Source organism: Eleginops maclovinus, chromosome 11, assembly GCF_036324505.1.
Source record: "Eleginops maclovinus isolate JMC-PN-2008 ecotype Puerto Natales chromosome 11, JC_Emac_rtc_rv5, whole genome shotgun sequence".
Lineage (NCBI taxonomy): Eukaryota > Metazoa > Chordata > Actinopteri > Perciformes > Eleginopidae > Eleginops > Eleginops maclovinus.
In genome coordinates, this window is record NC_086359.1 from 9,952,276 (window position 1) to 9,967,662 (window position 15,387).

Sequence of the window (15,387 nt, forward strand, 5' to 3'; positions counted from 1 at the left end):
AAGACGGTTTACGCATACGAGACATTTTACTTTGGTGTGAATATTGCATACAAGGACAGAGAAAGGACTTAAAAATATATATATTTAAGAATGGAGCACACATTGTACTATTGTACAACATATTTCAAAACACTATGTAAAGTTTTACTTCGTGATGCGCCCTTAACTCCATGTATTATGTTACGTAATATGTGACGTCACCACACGGCGCACGTAAATTCTGTCTGTTCAATCACCTGTGATGATCCGTGCGTGAGACACGAGGGATGTAGTTGAAACTACAGTGTTGATATTCCTAAAATAAATATGCCTGGATGAAGGCTAAGAGAGAAGGAATGACTCTTTGCTTAATCTCCACTAACGTGAGTGAAGGAAGACTGCGCCTCCATGCTCAACACACTATTTCAAAGACTATTGTAACAAATTAGAAATAAATACAATATTAACACAACATATGCATATGTAAGAAACAGAGTAATGTAAAATAAATTACTATATTATATTGAAACTGGTTGTCAGAGCACTTTGAGCTGCACCTGGTGTATGAAAAGTGCTGTAGATATAAAGCTTTATTTATTAGTATTGTCTTCATTATCAAAATATTGCACGTTATTAAACTAAATATGAATAGCAGAATCATAGTAAGGTATTTGCAGTGACTCATCCAAGCCGCTAGGAGCGCTGTTCCTCGAGCCTCACCCTGCCATACCGTGCCTCTTAACTGACGTAGCGAAAAATAATACAAATCTCACAGAGGCATCAGCGGCTTTTTGCTCCGGATTTTTTCGTAGGAATGGGTATTTTAGATTGTGCTGTTTCTCGACACACTTTACCAACCTTTTTATTATATCTATGCTGTATATTTGGGCCATCCTTCGGCACTGAACTGAGTTTTGTAACATGCGGATCTGTCATTAAACTGTTAAATTTAAAGCACAATGTGAGACTTCACTCGCACGACGTACGCTACGGCTCCGGTGAGTTGTTCTGAGATAGTTATACCTTAATAAACATTGTGTTTCTCAACATTGACATAATCTACTTTTACCCTGATATGTTATCAAATCGAATGTTTAAAGAAATTGGAAAAGACTGATTTGTACAAAGGTTCACTCTCAATGTGTCATAGCTTGTTCACATTGACCCCATTATGTATTGTTAACAACCACACACAGTAAAACCTCTTTAAGGCATAGGTAACACATTTATTCACCTTAATTACACAAAGAGAACTAAAATGTTAACTTAAGGGAGATAAAAATCCCATGTATACCTGTTATTATCGTGCGATCTCGTTCTTATCTGCTAATCTTACATGGATAATGATATAAACATTTTGATTTGTTTTTTACCATTTCTCTTTATATTGTTTTGTTGTGGAAATTAGAAATGACTTGTATTTCTATATACAAAGGTTAACAGTATTCATTTGACATATCATTTGTGTTGACTCTGGTACGTGTCAATTAAAACTGGCACATACTGTATAAAAGATTGGAGATATAAAACCACTTTTAGGTGATTAGCTATTAACTAGTGCTGAAAATAAAGACAGTATATGAACAAGATCCTCGATTGGATTTCGTTAAGGAAAACCACATCCTTTTTCTTTAAAGCCTAGTAACAAATTAGCCTGGATAAACACATTCATTTCATATACAAATCTAAGGTGGTTCAGACTTATTTTCTTCAAATAAATAATTGTTATTGTAGGCTCAAGCCCTCAAAGTGAACCACTTGAGCTGCTGCCAACATGAGCCTTTGGGTTCAAAGTCAAACCTAAAGCAACAATCATCATTTCAACTGTGTGGGGGTTATACTGACCTTCACAGCTTAAATAGAATGAGAATTTCTATTTTTCGATAGTCCTGAACTTCTTTCCTATCTCTGCTGACTGTGTGCTCTTATGTGTGTGTGAGACAGGTAGTGGGCAGCAGTCTGTAACAGGGGTGACGACCATAGAGGACAGTAACAGCTACTGGAGTATCCGTGGGACATTGGACACCTTGTGCCATCGGGGCACACCTGTGAAGTGTGGGCAAAATATCCGTCTCACCCATGTCAACACAGGCCGTAACCTGCACAGCCACTACTTCACCTCCCCACTGTCCTCCAACCAGGTGGGTGGTGTGAAAAGTACATGGGGTAAGGGTTGAGGGTTAGAGTGGTTGAGCCTAATTCAAAAGTTGTTTGTGTACATGTTAATATAATACTAATATATGTATAATTTATCAGTATCATGCAAAGTAAATCTACTCAGAGATTCACTGCAGTACATTGCATTACTAATACAAAGTCTGTCATAAAATACCAAGAGGTTGATGGTCACATTTGTGGAAACTTAAAAAAACATTTTGAAGTAAATCTGAGCTGAAAGCAGCTTTTACACTTCAGGAAACGCACCAAACTCTCTGGGAAAACCGCAGCGGGTCTGAAAAATCCTCTCTAAAATTAAGGAAGTTGTAAAAACACTGTCATCCCAAAGTGTAACAAGGTTGGAAGATGTGTACCGTGTTATTTTAGAAATGTTTTTATTGTGGGACATTTTTATACTGCAAAGACCTGTATATTTTCTGTAATTTAAAAGGAAGATTTACATTGGTTTGAACAGTATAAAAATGTTTTAACAATAACAAACATTTCTAAAATGGAATGGCAAACTTAGACCGACATGTGCAACATGTACAAAATGGAAGTCAGCTGATGGCTCAGTTTAGCAGCAGGACAAATTAAAAAGAAAGGTAAAAGATTAAAAACACATTTATTATTTATGTCTATATTAAAATACACTCAAAAAGTTTGTAGAGAGGTGGAGAGAAAGTCTCTGACCATAGCTGTACAAGGTGTACAAAAAGAAAAATGTGACTTTAGGGGAGGGAGACAAAATGAGAATGGAAAATAATTGAAGAGCTGCTGGATTATTAACATGATGGAGATGTTATATATTTGTTCAAATATTACAGTTATCCCAAACTACTTATGTCTGGAAAGTGGAGAGATTGGGGAAATGGACCCAAAACGCTTTCCCAAAACAAGGTACATCATCCTTTCTGATTTTCCTTTTCAAATCATCTTTCTCTGACTCGTCCACAGGAGGTGAGTGCGTTTGGGGACGAAGGGGAGGGGGACCACCTGGACGAGTGGACAGTTCAGTGTGGGGGAACTGTGTGGAAGCGAGAGGAGGCCGTCCGCTTCCGTCACAAATCCACCGATGCACTACTGTCTGTGACAGGGGAGCAGTATGGACGGCCGATCCACGGACAGAGGGAAGTTCACGCCATGTCGGGCCCCAGCCAGCACAGCCTGTGGAAGGCCATGGAGGGCATCTTTATGAAGCCCAGCGAGATCCCGCTGGGCAGCCGAGACTACAGCCACCTCCACACAGAATTCTGAACTTCACTTTCCTTCTTTCTCCCTTCCTATCGTCTCATCTGTTTACCATTGTAGTCCTACCTCTGTCCCTTATAACATGCAGCAGCAACTTATCTCATGTTTCCCTCCCATCACATTTTGACTGTCCTATTTTCAGGCGATTGTGCCGAAGTCTTTACATGGATCGGGTTGCAATGACTTCAACTTATCAATCCATACATCTCTCTTACATGTTTTAGGAAACACTACTTGAATCCTCAAAGATCCACCAGCTACACTCAACATTTGGATTTTATAATAGTTTGCCTTAAGAGAGGCAGGAAGACGTCAGTATGAAAACTATACAAAGACTAATCTTTGTGAGACTTCGTCTTCCAAGCTGTTATTTATTGTTAGAAACTTGCCATCAGAAGACACAACACAACTCAGAAGGCAGGACAGGTTGCAGATAAGTAGACTAAGTCATCAAGTGAGTGTTGAGTTTTGTAGGACTTTGTTACATTGTTACACTTGTGCCTTTATCCTTTTTAAAAACCTAGTAGTTGTTTACATTGTGAAGCCTTTTTAAGCTTTTGGAAACAAGCATTTTTGGTGTTTTTTTTATGGTATTTGTTAGCCATATTCCACTCAAACAATTTATAAGCAGTGTTACCCGGATAAATAATTTTTTCCCCCTTTAAGTCGGATTCAGAGTTGCATATGAATGATCCAACGCCAACTGACATGAGAGTGTACGCAGATTTGTCTGTTTTGATCAGTTAGCCCAGTGTGCTGGGAGAAGTACCATGTTATACATTCATGCTGTCATTGCAGTGAATGTGTTAGATCAACTCTTTGTTCCAGAGGTTCATACGCACAACAAACATGCAATGAATACCTCATATTAAATGATTTGTATGCATTTAAGAATAAGTGTGGCGTCTTTATTGAATTGTCTTCTTCTTTTTTTATGTAGCGGCCATCACAGTGACTTCTCACAGGCGCTCCTTTCTGCAGGATAACTTGAAACTAATCACTATTGGCATCAATGACTCAACTGATAACTGCATTCGCAATATATGAAAATGAATAATTAGATAAAAGCAGTATAGACAGATAATGTACATTAAAAAGTCAAACCCCTAAGTGAATCCACAAATATGAAACCAGATTTATGAATCATCAAATAAGACAAGATGTTAATGCCTGTCTGGGCTTTTGTACTTGGAATAATGTATTTGTCCACGTAATGGCATGTTTTGGTTCATTATCTGGTGGTTAATGGGATTTGAGTGCATCTATTATGAGGCTATTCTCTGTTGTGTTTGACCCATGCTACCTAATTATCATGATTTACAGTGAGTGCAGATGCCAGCACTGCTCCACAGGTTGTCCTTTCTGACATTCTGTTGTTATTTCACCTCTCTCCTCACGTACTGCCTCTGGCTAAACAGAGTTTTAAGATGCACATTTCAATGCTGGAAGGGTCACCTTTGTGTGCATGGCATGTCACACTCGCCAAGGTTGGTTCACTCAAAGCACTTGTGTTTGTGGCGCTACATGACCCGCATGTGTTATGTGTGAAGGCAATGTCAGAGCAGTGAGCTCTCGCACTTGAAAAGGTTGCTCTTCTGACTCGTGGCTCTTTTATGCACGCTCTGGTACCTGCATGGGGAGGCTGCAGTAAAGGGCGCTCAGGGTAAACCACGCTGTGTTCTATTTTTACGGTTAGTATTTGAAATGAGAGAGACGATTATAACAAATGACAAGTAAATCAACAATATTTCTTTGTCCGATGATCCTGCTCACCAGCTTTTTAAGATACAAAATATAACAATTAGGTACCTTTTGTTATTGGGTAATAATGTTTTGTAATGCGTATGTTGTCGGTCTTGAAGTAAACACAGATGACTTGTATTTCTATCAAAACAAGGTTTTATTGCATAAACATATATGGATATAATTCTTTTTAGATTAGACAGATTAAACTTGTTATTTGCATTTTTAAATATCCATTCAGTTGGCGACTATTGCTGTTTTCTTTCTCCTTTTTTTAAGCAGCATGCCAAGGTTTACATATCTGTTTAGTTTTATCTCTATACAATCTACAAGGTAAAAACATGTGTCGGTAAAAACAAATCTTAAAAGCTACTCTGAAAAACATGAACATCATGATTTGCTTCCCTCCCTAGAGATGTACAGTATAATAATGTAAACTTTAAAAGTGTTGATAAAAGATTTTTCCTACGAGTGCCCCCTACCAAACCATGTAAGGATGTTCGAATGGACACGGACTTTGTTAAGATAAAGTGGTCTATGCTGGTTTCAAAAGGACCGTGATGCTTATGTCCAACAGTGAGAACATGGTCCATTGGTCAAATTTCAATGTGCTGAGAATATCAAAGACATAAACCGACCCACGAGGATAAGTGTAGCATACATTATACAGCAGTTTTTACAGGACTATGAGGCAGTGAGAACATTTAATAAAAATCTAAAACACACATTACATTTTATTCAATGTCAATTTTAACCATCCACAGTGAGGCCTACAGACTCTACCCTATGTGACGTGAAACAGAGATGATGAAGGGGTGACCTTGTTTTTGCATATTTATGAAAATGCCCTCTCCTGCACTGTGATTTGATTGATAGCTGGTAGAAACTAGATAAAATGGCTATTACAGTATAAACTGGACAGTCAAATATGTGAAAGTAGGACATACATAGTTACATTTAAACCAAGGCTGTGCCACCACAAAGAAAGATTAAACAGAATCCCTTGTGTTTCAAAAAGACATGAAAATCTAAACAACAACATGCATACTGCTTTACAGTATAATACATTTTTGCTGATACTTGATCTTACAAAGCTATTTTTTTTTTATAGAGAAAGCCCTCTTCCCTTTATTTCCTGGACAGCAAACTCACATGGCTGCATGTAAGGTTACTGAAATATCTTGTATTGTTTTCATCAGACAACAGAACACATAATTGCCTCAAGATCCAAGGGGAGCACCGAGCAATTCAGGAATCCACATACAGGATGTCGCCGCTTTGGCACATTATGTCGCAAACCAATGAACTAAAGTCAGACAAATTAGCTGGGCAATTTGGTTTAAATAATATGTTATAATATCTATTAATACCAAAAATGTATGGAAGTAATAAAGAATTTAATCTCAGTCATCTTGTTTTGAAATGACTATTTGATCAAAATCCTCTGCTTGGAATAATAACAGAATAATGGAAATCATTACTGATATTCTAACTGTGGATTAACAATGATGCTTCTTTATCGCACAGCTCTACACCTAAATACAAAAAAAGATCCTCTAACGTAATCTGTGGAGTCACTGGGATTTTCATCCTCAGGGGGCTCCATTATAAAGACGAGCATGACTGACTGTTCTTGTCAAACTCCCTTACTACAGTAAGCTCTATACGCTCTATATAAGTGAAGTGCGCTCAGGTTTATGGTCAGAACCATACAACATATCTACAGTATGACTCCAGAAACTACCAAAGGTCCTGCATCAGTCACCTTCAGTCTCTCATCCAATCATGAGTGATGATGTGACAACACGTTTCAGGTTCTGGGGGGGAAACACTTGGTTTTGCATTTAAGAAACGGTGAACCAAATCAGACCAAAATGTGATAGTCACACAACAAACATCTAAGCTCAAATTCAGTGGTGCTGTTCTTCACTTCTGAACACCTTGTAAACATGGTAGTTCAAGTGTTTAGCTGCAGTTCTCATTCAAACCATTAGACTGCAACCTTTTCCAAAAAGAAAAACTGCTGCTGTACCTCCAGCGTTTCACAGCTCGACTGTATATCCCTGATTTATCTCACTAGTGTCCACCTTTCATACATTCTGCTGTTGTGAACGAACACTACATTACACAAGATAATTACTACAATATATATACACAGAGAGATTCATGGGAGCTAGACAAATGTTTGATATGGCAGTGTATATACTGGCATGCTTTTTGTGCAGTTTATAATTACCACAGTTAGGCTGTACTACAATGGGATGTTGAGGTGAAGTGTTTTTTTTACCATCGCATAACTAAAAAACATGGGAATTTATATCTGTTCCTACTAATTACCACAAACCCTCATATATTTTGCTTATCTCAGACATCCTGAGCTTATTATGCACTGTCTAGTGAAGGTAGAGGTTAACCGCTTCAACCCTCTTGAAAGAGAACTTTGTGGACCGTCTCTCAGAGCAGGGAGGTAATTTATCAGGAAAGACATCAGATATTTGGTCCATCTGAAGCACAGAATTAAGGCAAAAAGAGATGCACCTTTTGACACCTACTCTGTTTTTTGCTTTAAGTGTGTGTGCTCCAGTATACTTCAGACCAAATATATTTTGGGATACATTAGTGACTATCTTTTCCACACCTACAGACAAAGAGATGATTCCCAAGTTTCCCCTCACTGAGTATTGAGTTGTGCTCCTTACACATAGTCTTCATGTTCCCGACATTTAGTGGACTGAGGATGTCGATGATGTTTATACCTGACTATATGACATGTGAGGGATTTACGATACATTAAAATACAGTGCCTGACATTCAGTGCTCTCATTCACTCACATTCAGCTACTTCTCTAAGGTAAATATGCAGTTGTTCATAATAACCACTGTTATTTTTAAATTAGGAATGGCTCAAAGCACCTGATAAACTTTTTCTGGTAATTAGAAAATCAAGTTTAAAGAGTGGTCTCTGTCAAAATAATACCCTCTATTTATTCTCACGTTTTTTTTTTATAAAAACAGAATTATTTTTTCAGTTCTTTGTGACCAGTAAGTCCAATAAATATACATGGTGACATCTTCAATGCAAAACAAAGGTATATTTCTCTTCATCTCACTCAGATTTACTACTTCTAATTTCAAATTAACCTAAAAAAACCCCTCAACTGATTGTTTAGAGAAGTGCTCGGGTTGTGGCTGGTCCTGCTTTGGCTGCAAAGACGAGATGTGAGGTCATGGCTGTTCTGTCCACTCTCCATGCTCACAGTGCAATTGGTTACTCCATGCCGTTCCGCAGCATCTGATTGGCTGCGATGAGCATGACACTGATGATGAAAGCCATAGCGAAGGCGCAGATCAGGCTCTTCCTGACACACGTCTGCCGATTCTTCTTCTTAGGATGGACTGAAAGAGAAGACAAAAGAATACAAGACAGGTTTAGAGTTTGTGATTCTTAAGCTCAAGTGTTTGCCTCTCGTTTGATGATGATTAGTTAGCTAATTGCCTAGTTTATTGACTTCAACAGAATGATACAACATAAATATAAAATACAGAATCAGTTGACATTTTGGGCGATGCACTTCCTCTCGTGCAGAGATCAAGATTAACACCACTCTGTCTCTCACAGTTTATATGTCACCAAAACTATCTGGGGAAGTGTCTCCCATGTAAGAACGCCAGTTTGATTAGAGGCACAAACCGGTTCTAATGCTCCCTATGATGCAGCAAAAACAAAGAAAAGAGGAAACTTTAAAGTTGTTCTACCTATCTGTGGGCTGAAAGACAGTTTTTCCCCTAAAGAAATAATCTCAGGAAACGGGAAAAAGAAGAAGAGCAGAGTCAGACTTGTCCTCCAACAGGCCTTGCAGCAGAAAGCAACAACCAAAAGTTTAGTCTCTTAGCTCCCTTGTCTCAGTTCATTAGAATCACATGCTGCATCAATAAGTCAAGTCAGAGCTCTGAGTCGAGGATCTAAGAGGGACTGTGAAATGCGTTGAAGTCCCAACGGACAGGAGGAAGACGGAAAGGAAGCATGAAAGAGGGAAAGTTGAAGATATGGGAAGATGGTTAATTGAAAGGAGTAATACAGGTGTTCTCTAAAAGAGAGGCTCTTCTTACCTCTTTATCTCTTCTAATTCTTCCAACTTGTCCCCCTTTTGCGCCTTTAAACTGTTTCCTCTTCCTAACGCCTTCCCTAAACACCATAAAAACTTTTTGAAAGAGACTGCCAAACCAGCACTTCCCTGATCCCTTCTTCAGCCTCTTATCTCCTCCTTCACTGTCCGTACTCCCTCTGCTAAGTTTCTCCATTTCCTCCCAGCTGTCTCCTTTTAGGCCGCCTCAGACTGTAGGCCAGTACCCAATAGATTCATTAAGACTTTCCCAGTTTTCTAGCGTGTTTGATCTGTCTTTACCTTTGTGCTAGTCTGACTTGTGGATGTTTCACAGCAGAAAGGCAATTTATAGCTCTGCACCATAACTAAGACAGGTTTTTTCTCTCTTCTCCCTAAAGCAACATAACTTGCTCTTACAATATTTCTCAACTAAAATGCCTTCTGTGTTTAACTTGGGCACTCAGAGATTAACAACCTGTCCACTTCTTGGCTTTGAAAAATAAAGAAATGAATGTATGACCTCGAGATTAATATTACATTTTACAACTGTTTTCCTGAATATACATCAGGATTCATGACCTTGCCCTCAGGATCTCCTCGTTACAGATAAAACATCTGTGGTGGATATTCATGTTGGTAAAGCAACACATCTAAAAAGGAGGACTTTTTCCTTGAATCTTTCAGGGCAAGGCTTAGAAAGTCATTTAAAGGCATGTTTGTTTACATCAATAAGTAGTGAGTGATGTATCTTGGACATCTCATGGACGTCCTTTTTTAGTTGCTTAGAGTTGCTTTTCCACACCGATTGAAAAGATATGAATTCAAGATTTGTTATTCTTAAGTTCACTCACAACATCATGAACAGCTGCGTTTTCTTTAACACTTTTATTGATGTAGCTAAGTAGCAGCTAACTATAAGAAAAAACACCAAATACTCCAAGCTTATTGGTTGATTGGTTGGTATCTCTTTTACACAGCTGAAACAGCCGTCAATTACTCACACGAGACCAATAGGAAAGGCTGAAGACATTTGAATAGTGGGTATTTAGTGGAGTTCTGAAAAGGGCTAGTTCAACCCTGTTTACTTATGCTATGCTTATTGCCTCTGGCAGTAGCTCCATATTTAAGTGAACTCTGAGCAAAAAGACAAATACATTGCTATTCCAAAAATGTTGAACTGTCCCTTAAACAAACTGATTAGTTTCCGGTAATTAGTTTGTACCCGTAGGTAGATTTGGTTTGCAGATAAAAGACAAGGGATCAATTAAGACAAACATTCTTAAACAACACAGACAGACCTTCACATCTACAAACATTTAAAAACCACTAGTGCTAACCTGAGCAATCCACAAAGTAATGAATTAATAAATAAATAGTGCTTCCTTAGCATCTATGTGATGCTGCTACAACGTTACTCAATTGTGCGATGGCTGCTCATGCTGAGTCATCGTCCAATATAGAGCTGGATAATTGCTGTAACTGCCTGAAGTACAGGCATCAAGCACAGGTTACAGTTCTTTTTAGAATATTTTGGTCATAGATATGTTAACTCACATAACTTTCTAAAATAGGCCATCAAGTGAATTACAAAAGACTTTTCATAAAGTAGAGGTATTAATAAAAGCAAAGTTTCCAAGAGAACAGCTTCCTCACCTCCCTCGTACTCAGGGCAGTTCCCTGAGCTTTCGTTGAGGCCTTCCTCCTCGGTGATGATGATGTTCTCGATGTCCTTCATTGTCAGGTGGTCCCTGAAGGCGTGGAACAGCACCTGCTTCAGCTCATCCAGAGACAGCTGCTGCATGTCAAACTGCAGGGGCACAAGGCAATCAATGCAGACACTGTCACCCAAAAACTGGCTTTATGAAGGTGGATAAATATAGAAGATAAGATTGAGGTGTGAAATGTACAAGCTGAATTCAATTATGGCATGTAAGGATTGCTTTTAAATGTATAATTTTCACGTAAACGATATAAGAAGGGATGTGTTGTAATGTATTGGCAGCATGTTTGCCTGATGCATCACTGGTGCTATTTTTGGGTGCTAGAATCAGTATGCAACCTGTGTGTGCACTGATAAAGGTGGACGCAAACGCAATTGGTTTAATGGATGTATCAATTACAATGGAAATACCTGCATACTAACGTCCTTGTAGGTGGTTGTTTTCTCAGTTGTGCATGTTTGTGTTTAAAATGATTAATGGGCTCAAAGTCAGAATCTTAGCCTCTGTCCAATTCCCTGTCTGCCCTTCCTAAACATCACGTCCTTCCTGCCCCCGCAGATCCTCTCTACAATACATACACATACTTGTACACCCCCTCCTGAAACCCACTATCATCCAGGTCCAGGTTATTTACCTCACCGACAGCCACAAATACAATCAGTCGCTTGGTTTAGCACAACAGATGGACATACTGAGGCAGACGAGGCGAAGAGGAAGAAAATAGGGGGTATATTTCTCGAGAAAAACAAAAGGGACACACGGTTGGATGGACAAAAAGTTAAGCAAAGTGAAGTCAGAGAAAATTGAGATGAAAGAAGTAGTGGGACAGACAGATGGAGAAAAAAAGGAGCTGCACGCAATGATTGTTGTAGAGATGTAGAAGTTGTGTTGGTGATGAGGAGATACTCAGTTTAGGTTTCAAGGTTTCAAGGTTTCAAGGTTTTATTTGTCATATGCACAGCAGATACAACGTATATGTTGGCAATGAAAATCTTATGTCGCGTGCTCCTCCAACAACTCCACATACATGGTGCGAATAAGATAAATAAAATAGTGCAAAAAGAGAGAAGAATATTTACAATAACAACAATAAAGATTTGAGGATGTGAAATATATACATATGTGGAATACATTGAAAGTATTTAAACACTTTACACTGTTGAATGAGGAGGTATGGGCAGATGCATATATTATGTATAGCAGATGTATATGGCAGATATGTATAATATATAGATATGTGTACTATAAACAGATATGTATGGCAGATGTGTATGATATATATATATATATGTATGTGTGTACTATAAAAAGATGTGAGTAGACATTCACAGAGGTCAGGAGTTCAGCAGTCTTATAGCCTGTGGTATAAAACTGTCTCTGAGTCTGGTAGTCTTGGTCCGGATGCTGCGGTACTGTCTGCCAGACGGCAGCAGACAGAACCGATTGTTGCTGGGGTGATTGGGGTCCTTTAATATCCTACCGGCCTTCTTCCTACACCGCTGGGTGTAGAGGTCCTCCATGGATGGCAGCTCCGTCCTGGTGATGTGCTGAGCAGTTTTCACCACCCTCTGTAGAGTCTTACGGTTAAGGGCGGTGCAACTGCCATACCAGGCGGTGATGCAGCCAGTCAGGATACTCTCGATGGTGCACCTGTAGAAGTTGCAGAGTATCCTGGAGTCCATGTTGAACTTCCGCAGCCTGCGGAGGAAGAAGAGCCGCTGTCGAGCCGTCTTGGATATGACCCTGGTGTGATGTGTCCATGTCAGGTCCTCACTGATGTTTACCCCGAGGAACCTGAAGCTGCTGACTCTCTCCACAGGAGTCCCGTCGATGGTGATGGGTGTGTGTGCCTCTCTCTGCCTCTTCCTGTAGTCCACAATCAGCTCCTTTGTTTTGCTGACGTTGAGATGGAGGTTGTTGTCCTGGCACCAAGATGTCAGGGCTATGACCTCCTCTCTGTACGCCGTCTCGTCGCCGTCTGTGATCAGGCCGATGGCGGTCGTGTCGTCAGCAAACTTGATGATGGTGTTGGAGCTGTGTGTGGCCACGCAGTCGTGCGTGAACAGGGAGTAGAGGAGAGGGCTGAGCACACAACCCTGAGGGGCTCCGGTGTTGAGGGTCAAGGTGGAGGATGTGATGTTCAGTTTATTGATGGAGGCATGTTAATGAAGTATTGGAAGCACCTTTTCATCGGCACTAAAACAATACTTTCCTTTTTTTTTTGCCAGGCCCACAAAAATACCGCTTTTGGTATACAGTAACACATGTTTATCAAGGGAAAAACTAGCTGATGAAGTGTTAGAAATTGTACTACAAATAGGGTTGGGTATCGAACCTCTGAGTAGTTTGATATTGTAGAAATCTCACTACTGCTTTGAAGATCGATACCACTCTCATTTCTGTTCTTTAGAAATGTAACATTTGCTTCAGGCTAGAAACAGGGGCCTGGCTCCTTCTCAATGTAACAAATATGCCAACCAGAACAAAGAAAGCCCCTTTTTTTTTAAATGAGCAGTGACTTTCTAGAGTCATATTGTCCCTATGAGGTTGCCAGGCAACTAGCGGAGACTCTAGCAAGTCACAGCAGCGTCCAACAGTTTAAACAAGTAAGATTAGTATAAAAACAAATGAGATAACATGCTTATAAGACAGCTTCGGTGCTGCTAGGTGCAAGAGTTTCTACATTCGAAACCAGTCTCATGGTTTATATTTAAATACCAGACATGAAAGTGGATTCGAGGATTTCTGACGTTCAGCAAAAAAGCTAGCCCTTTTATAATGATTTGAAGCACAATTTGGACTAATATTTGAACATGGTTTTGTAGAAGATCTTTATAAACCGCGTCTTGTTTTTGCACTAGTTTTACAAAAATGGAAATGAAACCCAGCTCTATTTATGGGTGTTCTCTGCAGTCAGATTACAACCCTGCAACAAAGCAATCAGTGGAGCATAACCACAATATAATGCAATATTTAAGAGGTGTGATATCATCTATCAGCAGGAAACATAAACATGATGAGATCCACACAGTCACACCGACACACACATAGACAGCAAGCACACATCTGGGACATTGCAGTAAATAGCAGAATGATTTATTCCATGCAATAAGTCATTATGTCTCTGGTTTTCTAACGTTTACTCTTCTCTCCCTCAAATGTACACATACTCTATCTGGGAGGTAAGGTCGAAGAGAACAACCAATAATTGTGTTCAATCAATATTTGAGTTCTCTTAACTTGGATCCAGCCGAATCGACATTTTCTTACTTTTTGAAAAGGTTTGGTTTCACTCGGTGGCTTTTAGAATATCAAACAGGCAACATTGACAGGAAAAGTTAAAGACAGATGGGTTGTCTCACACAAAGAAGAGTCTCAGAATTATGGCATCATAAATGGTTGGCTTCAGAGAAAAAAACTCAATCCAAAAAACAATAAAAAACGAGAGTTAGAACAAGCTGTTGTCCATGAATTATCAGAGCAACTTAATCTATCTTCGAAACCCTACATTTTCTGTAGGTCTTTCCATGAGAACATATTATAGGTCTTTATGGTCAAACAAAAATTCAGATGCAGTTTACAGTTAGGGTTTCAACGGCTCTGACTCATGCCACCTTGTGTGGCTCTCTTTCTTGCAAAGGAGTCTCTGCTTTGAATAGATTCAGGGAAATGGAGTAGCAACTTTTCAGACTACAGCCGCCGGACAGACAAAATGACAGCCCAAGGAGCGCGGAGTATTTTCAATGTTCCTGTCAGTCTGTCTGAGGGGGGAAAAGCCAGTGTGGAGCCTTTTCCTGTTAGCATCCAAGAGAGTGATTTCTCATCCTGCCCTGTCTCTGAAGGGTGTACACACACGCGCATGCACGCGCACGAGCAACGCGCACACACACGCGCACACACACACACACACACACACACACACACACACACACACACACACACACACACACACACACGAATGAGGAGCAGGTGATGTAAATACTTTAGAGTTTGACTGTCTGAGTATTAAGCCTTTTAATGAATAAAGTCAAGTATCTGTGTGTGTGTGTGTGTGTGTGTGTGTGTGTGTGTGTGTGTGTGTGTGTGTGTGTGTGTGTGTGTTCGTTTGACAGGAAAACAGCAAGGGATCGTGACCAGCGACCGGTGAAGGCGCGAGGACACATCAATCAGAAGAACAGGTGCTCAGACGTCACCGCTCTCTTCAAATCCGGCCCTCCTACAGAACAAGCTTTCTGTCAGTCCTCCAGCTGCTTTGTCTTCTGACCCTTCTCTAAAATGTCACCCAGAGTGACAACTTGCAAGCATTGTTTCTTTTATTCTGTACTTGTTCTGTCCTATTATTCTGTCTAGCAGCAGTGCCGTCAGGGTTAGGTGGAAACTTCAAGTTCAAGGGAAGTTTCTGTCCCACTTTGTAGGTAAGGGCTCTAACA

At 39.8% G+C, this 15,387-nt stretch overlaps 2 protein-coding genes across 4 annotated transcripts in view; one reads left to right on the top strand and one right to left on the bottom strand.

The window, feature by feature from the left end:
* Positions 1–721: 721 nt before the first annotated feature.
* sdf2 (stromal cell-derived factor 2) lies at positions 722–4,284 on the top strand. The gene is made up of 3 exons (XM_063896131.1): positions 722–977; positions 1,924–2,120; positions 3,094–4,284. Exons 1-3 carry the CDS (start codon positions 794–796, stop codon positions 3,391–3,393), a joined length of 681 nt encoding a protein of 226 aa, XP_063752201.1. The 5' UTR covers positions 722–793; the 3' UTR covers positions 3,394–4,284.
* A 1,028-nt stretch (positions 4,285–5,312) lies between these two features.
* caln2 (calneuron 2) overlaps positions 5,313–15,387 on the bottom strand; it is a 31,755-nt gene continuing 21,680 nt past the window's right edge. For all 3 annotated transcript variants that reach the window (XM_063894564.1, XM_063894565.1, XM_063894563.1), the window contains 2 exons: positions 10,890–11,043; positions 5,313–8,526 (listed from right to left, as the gene is read on the bottom strand). In XM_063894564.1, coding sequence (XP_063750634.1) covers positions 8,399–8,526; positions 10,890–11,043 — 282 coding nt within the window. In that variant the 3' untranslated portion in view covers positions 5,313–8,398. The remainder of the gene's footprint in view (positions 8,527–10,889; positions 11,044–15,387) is intronic.